At 38.3% G+C, this 14,729-nt stretch overlaps 1 protein-coding gene across 1 annotated transcript; it reads right to left on the bottom strand.

The window, feature by feature from the left end:
* Positions 1–1,591: 1,591 nt before the first annotated feature.
* Positions 1,592–14,175, bottom strand: LOC110456390. The gene is made up of 3 exons (XM_021507100.1): positions 14,028–14,175; positions 11,392–13,628; positions 1,592–2,257 (listed from the first exon to the last, which is right to left on the bottom strand). Exons 2-3 carry the CDS (start codon positions 12,611–12,613, stop codon positions 2,061–2,063), a joined length of 1,419 nt encoding a protein of 472 aa, XP_021362775.1. The 5' UTR covers positions 12,614–13,628; positions 14,028–14,175; the 3' UTR covers positions 1,592–2,060.
* Positions 14,176–14,729: the final 554 nt, after the last annotated feature.

The following is a 14,729-nucleotide window of genomic DNA, read 5'->3' as shown; positions in this document are numbered from 1 at the left end:
AAACGATTTTGAATTAAACATGTTTAACTTATAATAGGACAGGACGTTAATTTGGTGACTCTTTTTTGCCGCTTTCACAATTTTCACACAATAAAGCGAACTTTTAACCCGATCCATATTCAGGGGTATGTAGTCTTATTTTTATATTTTTAAATAATCGTGAAATCAATAATACCCGATATTGATCTGTGAGTAAACGACATACAGTGGTTTGTATGAAGCGTATTACATGATCACCCAAGGCCTGTGTGTACCTAGATCAGTAGATCATGTCTAGTGATAAAGAGGTACACTTTATGCCCACATCAAACTAATTTACTCTTCCTATCATAAACTTCAGCCCCTTTCATTTTTTGCGGGCCGGCCATACCGCTTTGTTTACATATAAACAGCCAAATTTGCCAAAGCAAACAAAAAGTACAAGGTTTCAGAAAAAAGTAGACAACGTTATTCACATTCTCCATATGAGGTGGAAGAATGCTCCGCACTTAAAATCATAGGAAGTGCTCTCTCTCCCTGATAACCTGGTTTGTTTGTGTTTAGTATGTTTCCCCTTTAAGCTTTGGTGTATCAGCGGTTCTTGTTGTTGTCATTTAACTTTAATTATGTCGTGCTCTGAAGTTTTTTTAAATTTTATTTTGATGTACCGCAAAAGTCTTATCGCCATTTTTATCGCGGATTTGCGAAAATTTTCTACTTCGTTGGATCTTTTATTCTTTTGCAGATTTCAGGTCTATTGGCCATGGCAAATGAGCTACGGTCAGGCTATAATAATTTGAGAAAATTAAAACCCTTTGGAACGTTTACAACTGGTAAACATAAAAAACACCACGAAAAAAACCCTTTACGGCTTGTAAATAGTGACAGTGGAAGACAGATGAGTCTGCTGTTTTACCGAGTGTAAACCTGAGGTAATATGTGTGGGGTTTCCCGATGTCTTTCCTTCCGAGTTCGAGTCTCCTCGGTTTTCATCGATATCGTTTTGCGTGAACGTTGATTTACGACTTTGGGCTATGTGTTGACGTTGCGGTAGATATTGTTTTACGTGAACGTTGATTTACGACTTTGGGCTGTGTGTTGACGATGTGGTAGATATTGTTTTATGTGAACGTTGATTTACGACTTAGGGCAGTGTGTTGACGATGTGGTAGATATTGTTTTACGTAAACGTTGATTTACGACTTTGGGCTGTGTGTTGACGATGTGGTAGATATTGTTTTATGTGAACGTTGATTTACGACTTTGGGCTTGTGTTGACGATGTGGTAGATATTGTTTTATGTGCTTACTTTTTCTAAAGCGTTTCTGTTATCCCCAGATTACAGACAATATTTTATTAAGGATAGAGTTAATCACCTTGTCCTTACTGTTTTGTGAGCTGAAGTATGATAATGCGTGCGCCTGATCCTCACGACTCAGACATCCCGCTGGGAGTGACACACCGTGAGGAAGGATTCCTAGACTCGTAAGTAGGATCAACCGTAAACGTAACCAGGTTGGACAATTGTATATATACTGCCCTAACCTGAAACACAGTTAATGTCTACACGATTGTAATGAATATTTGATAAAACACAACCACTCAGTGCCTCCCCATATTTATTCTTATGCCTTTTTCTGTCGACAATTTTCATTAGATTCACGAGAAAATTGTCTGAATGAAAAATGTAAGAAAAACATCTTCAAAATTAAAATGAATAATAATGAACAAAACATAATAATATCATATACGACATAAAAGAAATAGTACATTGTCTCACTTGCGATCTCAGCATTTCTCATCAAAAATGAAGTTCATACCCAATATTGGCGTTTAATTTATCCTGCCATTTCTTACTTTTTACCAGTTTTTCCGAGATAGATTCCTAAACCAAAGTGTATGTAACTAAAATGTGTATTTTAGTTCATTTAAATCTATGCATAGTGGATGTATCTTAAATACAAGCTATAATATAAATGATCATATATTTAATTATATGTGACATTTATGGATATCATTCAAGTTTTTATTTATCTGGAAGATCTAGGAAGAATATGGAATAAGGAATATGGGTCTCGTTGCTACCCATATGAAAAATAGGATGACGGTCTTTTCTTCGGCCTCGGAGGAGGAAGAAGGAGAGACAGTGGACGGTTTCCCTGTGGACCTCTGTCAAACGATAGCGTGGTGGCAGTATCTGGAATGGAGGATCGGTCTGTGAGACTCTTGTGATCTGGTAAGCCGTACACCAAACCGAGGCTTCCCACAGCGTACATAGCTGAAAATAGGAAAAAACAACTAAATAAGTACATAAACTATGCATCACAACCTCCAGAGTTAAGATGACATGATAGTTTTGTGTGTGTACCCTAGGGAGGTTGTGGTATAATACATGTAACTGGGCATGTTATATTTAAGTACGAATACCTAGGTGGGTTGTGTGTAACAACATGTACCTAGGTGGGTTGTGTGTAACAACATGTTCCAAGGTAGTTTGTGTGTAACAACATGTAGCTAGGTGGTTTGTGTGTAACAACATGTACCTAGGTGGGCTGTGTGTTACAACATGTACCTAGGTGGTTTGTGTGTAACAACATGTACCTAGGTAGGTTGTGGGAAACAACATGTACCTAGGTGGGTTGTGTGTAACAACATGTAGCTAGGTAGTTTGTGTATAACAACATGTACCTAGGTGGGTTGTGTGAAACAACATGTACCTAGGTAGCTTGTGTAAAACAACATGTACCTAGGTAGCTTGTGTGAAACAACATGTACCTAGGTAGTTTATGTGTAACAACATGTACCTAGGAAGCTTGTGTGAAACAACATGTAGCTAGGTTGGTTGTGAGTAACAATAGTAGCTTGTGTGTAACAACATGTAGCTGGGTGGGTTGTGTGTAACAACATGAACCTCGGTTGGTTGTGTGTAACAACATGTAACTAGGTGGGTTGTGTGAAAAAATATATAGCTCGGTGGGGTGTGTGTAACAACATGAACTTAGGTGGGCTGTGTGTTACAACATGTACCTAAGTGGGTTGTGTGTAACAACATGAACCTCGGTTGGTTGTGTGTAACAATATGTACCTAGGTGGGTTGTGTCTTACAACATGTACCTAGGTAGATTGTGTAAAACAACATGTAGCTAGGTGGTTTGTGGGTAACATGTACCTAGGTAGTTAGTCTCTTACAACATGTACCTAGGTGGTTTGTGTGTAACATGTACCTAGGTAGTTTGTGTATAACAATATGTACCTAGGTAGTTTGTGTATAACAATATGTACCTAGGTGGGTTGTGTCTTACAACATGTAAGGTGGGTTGTGTGTAACAGCATGTACCTAGGCGGGTTGTGTGTAACAACATGTAGCTAGGTGGGTTGTGTGAAACAATATATAGCTAGGTGGGTTGTGTGTAACAACATGAACCTAGGTTGGTTGTGTGTAACAACATGTACCTAGGTAGTTTGTGTGAAACAACATGTACCTAGGTAGCTTGTGTGAAACAACATGTACCTAGGTAGTTTGTGTATAACAACATGTACCAAGGTAGTTAGTGTCTTACAACATGTACCTAGGTAGTTTGTGTATAACAACATGTAGCTAGGTGGTTTGTGTGTAACAACATGTACCTAGGTGGGCTGTGTGTTACAACATGTAGCTAGGTGGGTTGTGTGTAACAACATGTACCTAGGTGGGTTGTGTGTAACAACATGTACCTAGGTGGGTTGTGTGTAACAACATGTACCTAGGTGGGTTGTGTGTACCAACATCTACCAAGGTAGTTTGTGTGTAACAACATGTAGCTAGGTGGGTTGTGTGTAACAGCATGTACCTAGGTAGGTTGTGTGTAACAACATGTACCAAGGTGGGCTGTGTGTTACAACACGTACCTAGGTGGGTTGTGTGTAACAACATGTAGCTAGGTAGTTTGTGTGTAACAACATGTACCTAGGTAGTTTGTGTGTAACAACATGTAGCTAGGTGGGTTGTGTGTAACAACATGTACCTAGGTGGGTTGTGTCTTACAACATGTAGCTAGGTGGGTTGTGTGTAACAGCATGTACCTAGGCAGGTTGTGTGTAACAACATGTACCAAGGTGGGCTGTGTGTTACAACATGTACCTAGGTGGGTTGTGTGTAACAACATGTAGCTAGGTAGTTTGTGTGTAACAACCTGTACCTAGGTAGTTTGTGTGTAACAACATGAACCTAGGTGGGTTGTGTGTAACAACATGCAGCTAGGTAGTTTGTGTGTAACAACCTGTACCTAGGTAGTTTGTGTGTGACAACATGAACCTAGGTGGGTTGTGTGTAACAACATGTAACTAGGTGGGTTGTGTGTAACAACATGTACCAAGGTGGGCTGTGTGTTACAACACGTACCTAGGTGGGTTGTGTGTAACAACATGTAACTAGGTGGGTTGTGTGTAACAACATGTAGCTAGGTGGGTTGTGTGTAACAGCATGTACCTAGGCGGGTTGTGTATAACAACATGTACCAGGGTAGTTTTTGGTGTAACAACATGTACCTAGGTAGCTTGTGTATAACAACATGTAGCTAGGTGGGTTGTGTGAAACAACATGTAGCTAGGTTGGTTATTTGTAACAACATGTACCTAGGTAGCTTGTGTATAACAACAGGTAGCTAGGTGGGTTGTGTGTAACAACATGTACCTAGGTGGGCTGTGTGTAACAACATGTACCTAGGTAGCTTGTGTATAACAACATGTACCTAGGTGGGCTGTGTGTAACATTATGTAGCAAGGTAGCTTGTGTGTAACAACATGTAGCTAGGTTGGTTATTTGTAACAACATGTACCTAGGCGGATTGTGTGTAACAACATGTAGCTAGGCGGGTTGTGTGTAACAATATGTACCTAGGTGGGTTGTGCGCATCAACATGTACTTATGTGGGTGTTTTCTCACAATATTTCCCTAGCTTGGTTGTGTGTTACTGCATGAACCTAGGTGGGTTGTGTGTTACTGCATGAACCTAGGTGGATTGTGTGTAACAACAAGTGTCTTACAACATGTACCTGGGCGGATTGTGTGTAACAACATTTACCTAGGTGGGTTGTGCGAAACAACATGTAGCTAGGCGGGTTGTGTGTAACAACATTTACCTAGGTGGGTTGTGAGCAACAACATGTAGCTAGGTGGGTTGTGTGTAACAACATGTACCTAGGTGGGTTGTGTGTAACAGCACGTACCTAGGCGGGTTGTGTGTAACAACATGTACCTAGGCAGATTGTGTGTAACAACATGTAGCTAGGTAGGTTGTGTATAACAACATGTATCTAGGTGGGTTGTGTGTAACAACATGTAGCTAGGTGGGTTGTGTGTTACACCATGTAGCTAGGTGGGTTGTGTTACAAAATGTGCCTATGTGAGTTGTGTATAACTGCATGTAGCTAGGATGGTTGTGTCCTACAACATGTAGCTAGGTGTGTTGTGTTACAACATGTACCTAGCTTGGTTGTGTGTTACAACATGTAGCTAGGTGGGTTGTGTCTTACAACATGTAGCTTGGTGAGTTGTGTGTTACAACATATAGCTAGGTGGTTTGTGTCTTACAATATGTAGCTAGGTTGGTTGTGAGTAACAATATGTACCTAGGTGGGTTGTGTTACAACATGTGCCTATGTGAGTTGTGTATAACTGCATGTAGCTAGGTGGGTTGTGTCTTACAACATGTAGCTAGGTGGGTTGTGTGTTACTGCATGAACCTAGGTGGATTGTGTCTTACAACATGTAGCTAGGTGAGTTGTGTGTTACAACATGTAGTTAGGTGTGTTGTGTCTTACAACATGTAGCTAGGTTGGTTGTGTGTAACAATATGTACCTAGGTGGGTTGTATGTAACTGCATGTACCTAGGTTGGCTGTGTGTTACAACATGTACCTAGGTGGCTTGTGTGTTACAACATGTAGCTAGGTAGCTTGTGTGTTACAACATGTACCTAGGTAGCTTGTGTGTTACAACATGTAGCTAGGTCACATATAATGCATAAACTCATGATGAAGGATTCACCGACAAAATAATGAAATTACATACAATAGTTTTCTACTCTGGTCAGGTTATGAGTTGAAACCCCAGTTGAGCACAAGTTAATATATCATAGATGACGTGGTCATTTATTCTATATACACATTCTCAGCTGGAATGCTTACTTCATCACGTGACCAAAATCGAAAAACATTTTTTCTTATATATATATTTTGTTGTACCAACTGTTATAGAATAGTAATACAGTAAGCAGTAACAACAAACAAGGATTAACACCAGGACTGCAAGTGTGTATTACAACCACCAGGTGTGTATTACATCCACCAAGTGTGCAATACAACCACCAAATGTGCATTACAACCACCAAGTGTTTATTACAACCACCAAGTGTGCATTACAACCACCAAGTGTGCATTACAACCACCAAGTGTGTATTACAACCACCAAGTGTGCATTACAACCACCAAGTGTGTAGTACAACCACCAAGTGTGTATTACAACCACCAAGTGTGTATTACAGCCACTGGGTGGGCATTACAATCACCAAGTGTGCATTACAACCACCAAGTGTGCATTACAACCACCAAGTGTGTATTACAACCACCAAGTGTGCATTACAACCACCAAGTCTGCATAACCACCAAGTGTGCATTACAACCACCAAGTGTGCATTACAACCACCAAGTGTGTATTTCAACCACCAATTGTATTCAATGTCCTCGAACTGAAAAAAATAAATACGATCAGAAGTATAGGCATCAACGCTATTGGAAATAGGTTTATGAACGCCGAACTTCTTCCTAATTCAATATACTATGGTTAGCCGTGACCTGTGTAATACATTTCTTGTGACCCTGGTATCAACATGTTAGATTCCACAATGTACTCAACAGATTTAAAAGATTATTTCTTTTTAAATAATTGGCTATTTTCTCTGTCAATATTGAAACACGGTGTGTACATTTTGTTCCTGACACTATACATTAAAGCCGTTAATGAGAATTCTGATACAGCCAGGTCAGCTATTGAACGTGCACCGGTATTCAATCGGATTCAGTGATTACACTTGTATGTCAAAGTGAAAATAAAACTTGGAGGAGGTTATGACTGCAAAAAATATCCATATACGATAAAGGGACATAACTCTACACTGTAAGACGAATATATCTTCGTATTATTCATTGTATTTCAACAAACGGACAATACGGTTCTTTGGTGAGAAATAAAAACAAGTAAATGTAATGTATACGATAGAATAACATGACTTAAAGAACCTTCTGTATGATGTAACTAACAAACACTCTATCGTATAACGGGGTATTTGCCCTTGCTTCAATTTTCGCGATTTTGACCAAAAATAAGAAAATTTAATGAACAAGGAATATAATTTGTAATGTTTTAGCACAGAGTCGGGATACTCCGCATATACAATTGTAAGTAGGCCAATGAGTAGGCTTTATTACGGCATATCGAGCAACAACATGTTGGTGTATTTTGTTGACCAAATCATCAACAAAACTATTACATGTGTGATTTAATTTGTTTTCAAATATCTTGCATTATCCTTGATTTAAATGAATCCATTCAGCCAGATACTCGCTATTTCATGACAATATTACTGTTATAATAAATACAGTTTATTATCGCGGCTCATCTTTACGCTTGTCATACTATTCTGAGGATTATGTTTTTCGCGATCACGCTATTGACCCGCGAAAATATCATCCCCACGGTACTATCCTGCTGTACGGTATATATCAGGAATCGATTAAGGGAGGCGGTAAAATACGAGATAAGCTGAAGTGTTAGATCATTAAAGTATTAATCTAACGTGTAACTCGATGTTTTAGCTTACCCCTTTTTTACGTGAACGGACTTTCCTTAACGATTCCCCATTTTTACATGAGGGTTAGGGATTCTATGTATATGTAGGTGAGCGATACATGTTCTTTGCTGTGCTAATTTGCCTGAAGATGTTAGATAAGTATTTCAGCAATGTCATCAAAAGCCTGTTTGTAACAATTATTTAGCCAACCTGAATGTTTGTTTGTGTACCCTGTCAGCTTTTGATCCTTAGTATTTGGGCAGATGACCAATCTACTGGAGAGGTTTTACATAATTCTATTGATGTTGTCTGATATTGGTGGGGTGTTTTACATAACTACTAACATCTCTGTGTATGTAACTGTCGCCGCTGACAGGGACTTGACGTGGTGTCTAGTGTAAGGGCATGCCTGATAACCCACACCGATACACTACACCTATCACATCGATTGCTGAATATCGAACGTCTGCCGACGATGTAAGCGGCTTAGTTCAGTCATCAGGCCAATAATATTTTGTTCCTCGTTTTATAAACCATAAAAATACACTTTGGTTGAATAACTCACACCCGATATGAAAAATATCATACAAATATTTCATTATTATATATTATGCTATTTCAATAATCCATTTGAGTACTGTTTCAGTGTCTCCTCTGTTCCTGTGATCGTTTTGTTCCAGATTTGTCACTTTGCAAAGACGTTAAATATATTCTGTTTTACTAGCTTACAAAGACACACACAACAAAGAATAAACTGTGATAGTTGTTGGCCTAACTTTGTTAAAATGTACGGAATTCCGAAGCAAATCTCTTAAGTTATAGCTGATGTTGCTTAATCAATCACGTCGATTTTATCACCATTATTACAAGTCTGCTATCGATATAATATATTACCTCGAGTAATTTTGGCTAAGAACGATTATAGCAAGTAGCATTGCATCTGGTACTACATTGCCACACACCGAACTACGGTCTATTTTAATTTGATGTTGAAGATTTAAATAAATACAATTTATATTACATCATGATCTGAATTAAGAGATTCGTAATATAATGTTAATATGTTCAAGGAGAAAAACGAAAAAAAGGCTTTACAACGTTCATAATGCTCAAGATACGTATGCTAGCTTCGTGTTCGTTTAAAATTCTATTCATCTGACTAACGTGGTTCCAATAAGAAGCGCACTCACTTTGAAGCTATACCAATACTATATGTAGCACGCGCGTGCACTTTAAACGTGCTACAATGAACAGCACACCTTAATCAATCCACTTATGGTTTCACTTACGCAATACAACCATACAAGGTATCTCTCAAACTACTTATTTTCGATTATCACACAACAGAAGTGCTTCGTGCAACCTTCAAGTATATAGCACTCTGAGGAGAAAGCAGCTCTCCAACACGTCTGCCATAAAACAAGGAACACTTATCCGTTCATGAGATTTTCTGTAATTTCCATCAGTGGCTATTGTAAAATAATCTGCTTATTTTTTTTTATTTTCAAGGAGAGACTTTAAACATTATGGTATCCAATGCGTAACAGCAAGGTTGGATATTTGCACGTCCCGTAAAAATTGCAGGTCAACAACTAGAGGTAGGATATTTCTGAGGATGACAAGAGATCATTATGTTCCCACCACCAAAGTGTCGTGCTGTGTGAAACCTGCTGGCACACAGTATATACATGTACTTGTTTCATGTCTACAGTCATAACCAGTTTCTCAAGGAGTTGGAACCCACCACGTTACGTTTTGTAATTCTAGAAGGGAAACAGTCAAAACTGCATAATATACAATTATATATTGAGTCAAGTAACAAATATACATGAAAGTTGACTGTTATTAGAATTAAGTACCCGTTACATTCAGGAGAGAAATCTACCTAGGTTTTCGCCGTAACGTTTGGCATTATAATACATTTTATAATTTTAATATATATTTTATTTCCATTGCATTATAACTTTTGTAATTGATATGTGTTCCTTTCAGAATCCAAACCTAATCCCAAGACAGTTTGACTCATGACGTACATATATATGCGGTCCTTCTTTAGGCTGTTTTGGTGCTAAGACATTTAAGTGATATATGAGTGCAAGTGACCATGGTTTATACCCATATAAACCTCATTCGAGACCGTATACGTACAAGTTGAATACGTACAATCGAACCGTTATCGTGAAATCCAACCCTCTGTTTATTTCCAGTATTTGCATTACATTTTCCTGTGGTATTGACAAAGCTGGTCAATCTTAAGCCTGATACGAGGTCAGATCCCTGATTACATAATATGATCTAAAAAGAATGCGATTTATGTATTCGTACCTGTGTTTAAATGTTTATTCGGTTCATGGCATTTAATACAAACTAAAGTGATACATAACAACGTTGTCATTGCCAAAAACATTTATTGAGCACTGTTTACAGTAGAACAAAGGAATTCCTGCTTTGCCAACTCTAAAACCCAACCAAATTATATATAGCGAAACATGGGATATTACTTGTATTTTAACTTGATGTTTCAAACTACGCACGCCTATCATATATATCTTTAAAAGATGTATTTAGAAAATCGTGCTACCAGGACTGACAGTGATACGTTATCAAGAAATTCCGTAAATGAAGTTCGGGATAAATACACAGAATCAAATAGCATAAGCCTGTAAATCTTATGCGGGTAGAAAACTGGTTAACTATTATTTTGAAAAATTTTTACGTATTTCACAAAAATCCGCTGCGTCATTGTTTTATTCATTGTGTCATAATCACTAAGGTATTATGCTTGTGCATGCCTAACTTTAAGATCAAAGGACAGATAACCACTTGAGGAGGTGACATCGTAATTCCCATATACGCATACCAAGAGACCTACAGTAACAGGTAAATGATTGAGGTCTTTAACACCTGACGATCGCGTAAACTCAGGATAGTTTATAATTAAATGGGAATAAAAAAACACGAGGAATCCTGGTAGTTATTGACTTTCCAGTGTGTGTGATAACATCTAACACATGCTTACCAAAACTTCCCTGTAGGACAGGGGCCAGAACCACAGGCAGGTGTAAAGTTATAGCCGAACGTCGTATCTCGGCTGTTCTACTTATTCAAGTGTTTGTTTTCATTAAATCTATTAACATTGCTCTCATTATGGAGTTTAAATAAAGTTTCGGTATCTCTACCTCAGTTGCCATTTCAACATATACAGAAACTGATTAATTGACAGATATTTAAGTTATAGTGGGTAAAGTTATCACAACACGTGTATAGAAATGGCATGGCTATGAAGGGCGATATTATTGTCCTTGTAGAGATCGCCTCAAAACTTTTGTAAATATGAAGTTATGTTGAACATTCAAAACATCTGTGTAGACCGTTTCTGTGATTGATTTTAAATAGTATGGTTATTTATATCTATACACATAGCAGATTACTATAAAATCGAATATGGTACAGTTTAAATAATTCATCTTCTAATGACCTAACCATCATACTATGCAGTAGAAGTACATTAATTACGAGGTTACGTTTAATATAAAATACACAAATTACTGTACCTATGAGCTGTATCAACATCGTGTACTTACAATTCCTTTCCTGCTTCTGAAGTAGTTCTTGGCGTTCTCTATGAAACGGGTTTGGATCCTTTTTGATGGTCCCTCCTTTAAGACCCCTATTGAAGGGCAAGTCCTCGAATTCGTCTGAAACTTCCTGCGGTGCAAAACAGTAAGCATTTAATGTAGGGAGGGGGTACTCCTCGTACCTTACACGAGTTTTCACTAAATGGCGAAATTTTGAGGGTTCGAAACTAGTGCTGTATTTGATGTCCTTACGGTACTCAAGGTCCCGTTTAGAGACGTTTCGAATATCACCATGCCCAGTTAAATCTAGTTTTGGAGTTTCGAATTGAAACTCTTTAACTAATAGTTCCTTCTTTTCGGCGTCTGGATATTGTAGTTCAGTCCTATATCTGTCTTTCTTAATTTTCTCCATAAATGGAGAATACCTCGTTGGTTCATCTCTCCTTCCGGAATCCATAAAAAGGTTCCCCCCTCTTTCTCTACCTGCATTGCTTCGTCCTAAAGCATCCCTCCGCTTTGGCGATTCTGCAGCTAACCGTGCAAGTACACCCTTTCGAGCAGATTCAAATGCATTCTCACCTGTCGTCCCGAGAGGGTCAGGCTTGCTGGGAAAGGATCTTAGCTCCTCTTGTATAGAAGGAAGTCCTGGAGAACCACGTGACGGTTCTGGCTCTGAATCAATGTTTGGCGGTTTTGTCTCGCGCGAAAATTTATCGTAAAAATCACGTGGGTAGGTCATAGAAGCCGATCCAGAATTGGAATCAAGAAAATTAAAATTTGCGCCTATTTCTTGACACACTATGCAATGTCCGTCACTGTGAGCATCTTTCGTGTCATATTTTTTGAAAGTCCTTCGCATGTATTCATCCGCAGAATTCAGACCTTTTTTCTTACAAGCATCACATATTCCCGGTCGTGTGTTTCTGATATCTGATACTTCCTCTGTTTTCTTTTTCCGTGGGTCGAATCCCTCTATCGTTGGTAAAATTCCGTCATCCTCCTCGAAGGAATCGTTGTCTGTTTCATTGCCAATTTCTTTCGACCTCTGTGCTTGTGCTAAATTTGGATACCCTTGTCTTCGTCGTCTCTTTTTCTTCTCTTTTCTTTCCATATGTTCTACGTTGGTTTTAATTCTGACTTTCTTCGCCATCTTACCGATCTTGCCGACGACCGCCACGTTTTCAGTGTCTTCGTGATCGAACTGAACATCTATAATTCCCGTTTTCATGGTTGGTTGAGTCTCTTAATGCCTAGCTGTCAAATTATCAATTCAATATTCCAGTGAAGGAAAAATCGATGTTAAACATGTGCCATCCCTAACATAACACTTCTTGTAATTCAATCTCGAGTTTAAATGGCCCGGTGTTTACACCAAACGTTAGCGTTTACCATACCTGTATATGGTGATAGGGGACAAATTGATATCTTCAGAATGTCAACACATAGCACAGGTTGTCCAGACAAATGTTAATTTCTGGGTAATGTCCGTAGTTATGTGGATATTTTGAAAGCAGTATATTTGTGGGTAATCGAGTTTGACCACAACGTAATGGTCTTTTAGAAACACCAAACGAATAAAATTTTAAAGCTACTGTCCAATATATATAAGATTACCTTTCAGGTGAATGTATGGACTTACAAAAGATTTTTCTCCAAACTTTTCACATGAATCCTATAAATGCTGGATTTAAATGTCCCGATCACCATATTCTGTCCATATGACCCTCATTCTTGATTATGAATTAACACGTGTGTCCAGTTTAAATGTCCACATGTCAATCTTTTCTGGTCCTTACTGAAGAATCGCCACTTGTCGCCACAGTCATCGAAAGTTAGCAATTAATGACCTACCTGAAGTAATCATGTTTTCAGACAGCACACGACCAGGTCCAATATCCAGGTAGTCAACACACCTGTCTTTTGAATCCTATACCTACTAATTGTCTCACCTGTACATACACTGATCACAGCTGTTGTGAAGTGATGAGACTGCTAATTGGCCCTCTTTGAAGTCCATTGTCTTAGGAACCATAAACAGAATGCGTTACTGCCAAGGCGGTGGTTCGATATTGATTCGCGATAATGTCCACACAGAATAGGATCAGGCCCCGTTAACTTTACTCCCCAATCATTTTTATGCAGAGCCCGTTTCCCGTTGTAAGTGTCATGTGTGCCGGTCAGATCTCGTCTTAAGACACAATTCACGGGCTCAGGTGCGACAGGTAAGGCATCTTTTTAAAGATCTGCAGTTCGAACAATGAATACCTGTGATTATAAACATATCTGTATTTGACAGCCCACCGCCGCTTCTGGCGGTTATAGACCGTACCCCTCAAACTTATCTATCCGTTAAATAACAGTTCATCGCTAAATCGAATAGTACGTTAGTAGGAGCTGTATGTTAGTCCAGTTAGCTTAACAAGTAAAGATAATTTACCAAATAAAGTAATTTGGTGACTTTGTCTTCAAAAGCCCATGTATAAAACAGTTAAATTAGGTTAATGTGATGATTTTAATGCATCTTGATAATTAATTTTACTCTTATTTAAGAATTCACTTGATTATCATAAAAATCGATTCTAAACATTTCAAGCTAATTCGAACCGTAATCAACTGTATCGTGATATTAAGTGTGTACATACCTGTGTAGTTTACAGATAGGGTCTATTCCAGTCTATCTTGCCGGTGTTTGATGAGTTATGGTGATTTTTCAGACCAATGTTTTTACAGAAAACCTTTAGACTCAATAGACTCGTATGATACAGTCCATTGAGAAAATCAGCAGGGTGTTTGTAGCTGGTAGTGGATCTATTGTGTGTTAATCAGGGATATGTCAGGGACCTATAATTCACATACACCTAAGTACCGTAGATTAGACTAGTTTTGTGGGGGTTTCATTTTCGAATTAATATGTAGACATAGTAGATAGCTGTGTACCTGTAGGTCCAGTCAAAATATCAGGTCACAACCAAAGCACATACGATAACTGATAAAATATAAGCTTAACCTATTTACTTACACCTTTTAATTTATTAAAGGCAGTTTATGCAATCCAAATGGCAAGTAGTGAGGCTCAAACACATTAGTTCGGTTAAGGTATTCTTATGGCTTTAAGATATTAAAACAGAAATTACTACCTTATTGTCATAGTGTTGTCGACTACACTTTCAGAAATATCAAATTTGGCAAGCACGTTTGTAAGACGTATATATTGACGTTTGAGAGATCACACCTTACGTAAGGTCGTAATCATAACTGTTATCATAATGGGATCGTTCTCCCGTCGCAGGTTACCTTGTATTGCAGGGACAATGTAAACACTGATTTTACAAATTTAATATTTG

Source organism: Mizuhopecten yessoensis, unplaced genomic scaffold (assembly GCF_002113885.1).
Source record: "Mizuhopecten yessoensis strain PY_sf001 unplaced genomic scaffold, ASM211388v2 scaffold8745, whole genome shotgun sequence".
NCBI lineage: Eukaryota > Metazoa > Mollusca > Bivalvia > Pectinida > Pectinidae > Mizuhopecten > Mizuhopecten yessoensis.
The sequence above is the reverse complement of the archived record's forward strand: the minus strand, read 5'-3'. Positions and strand labels throughout refer to the sequence as shown.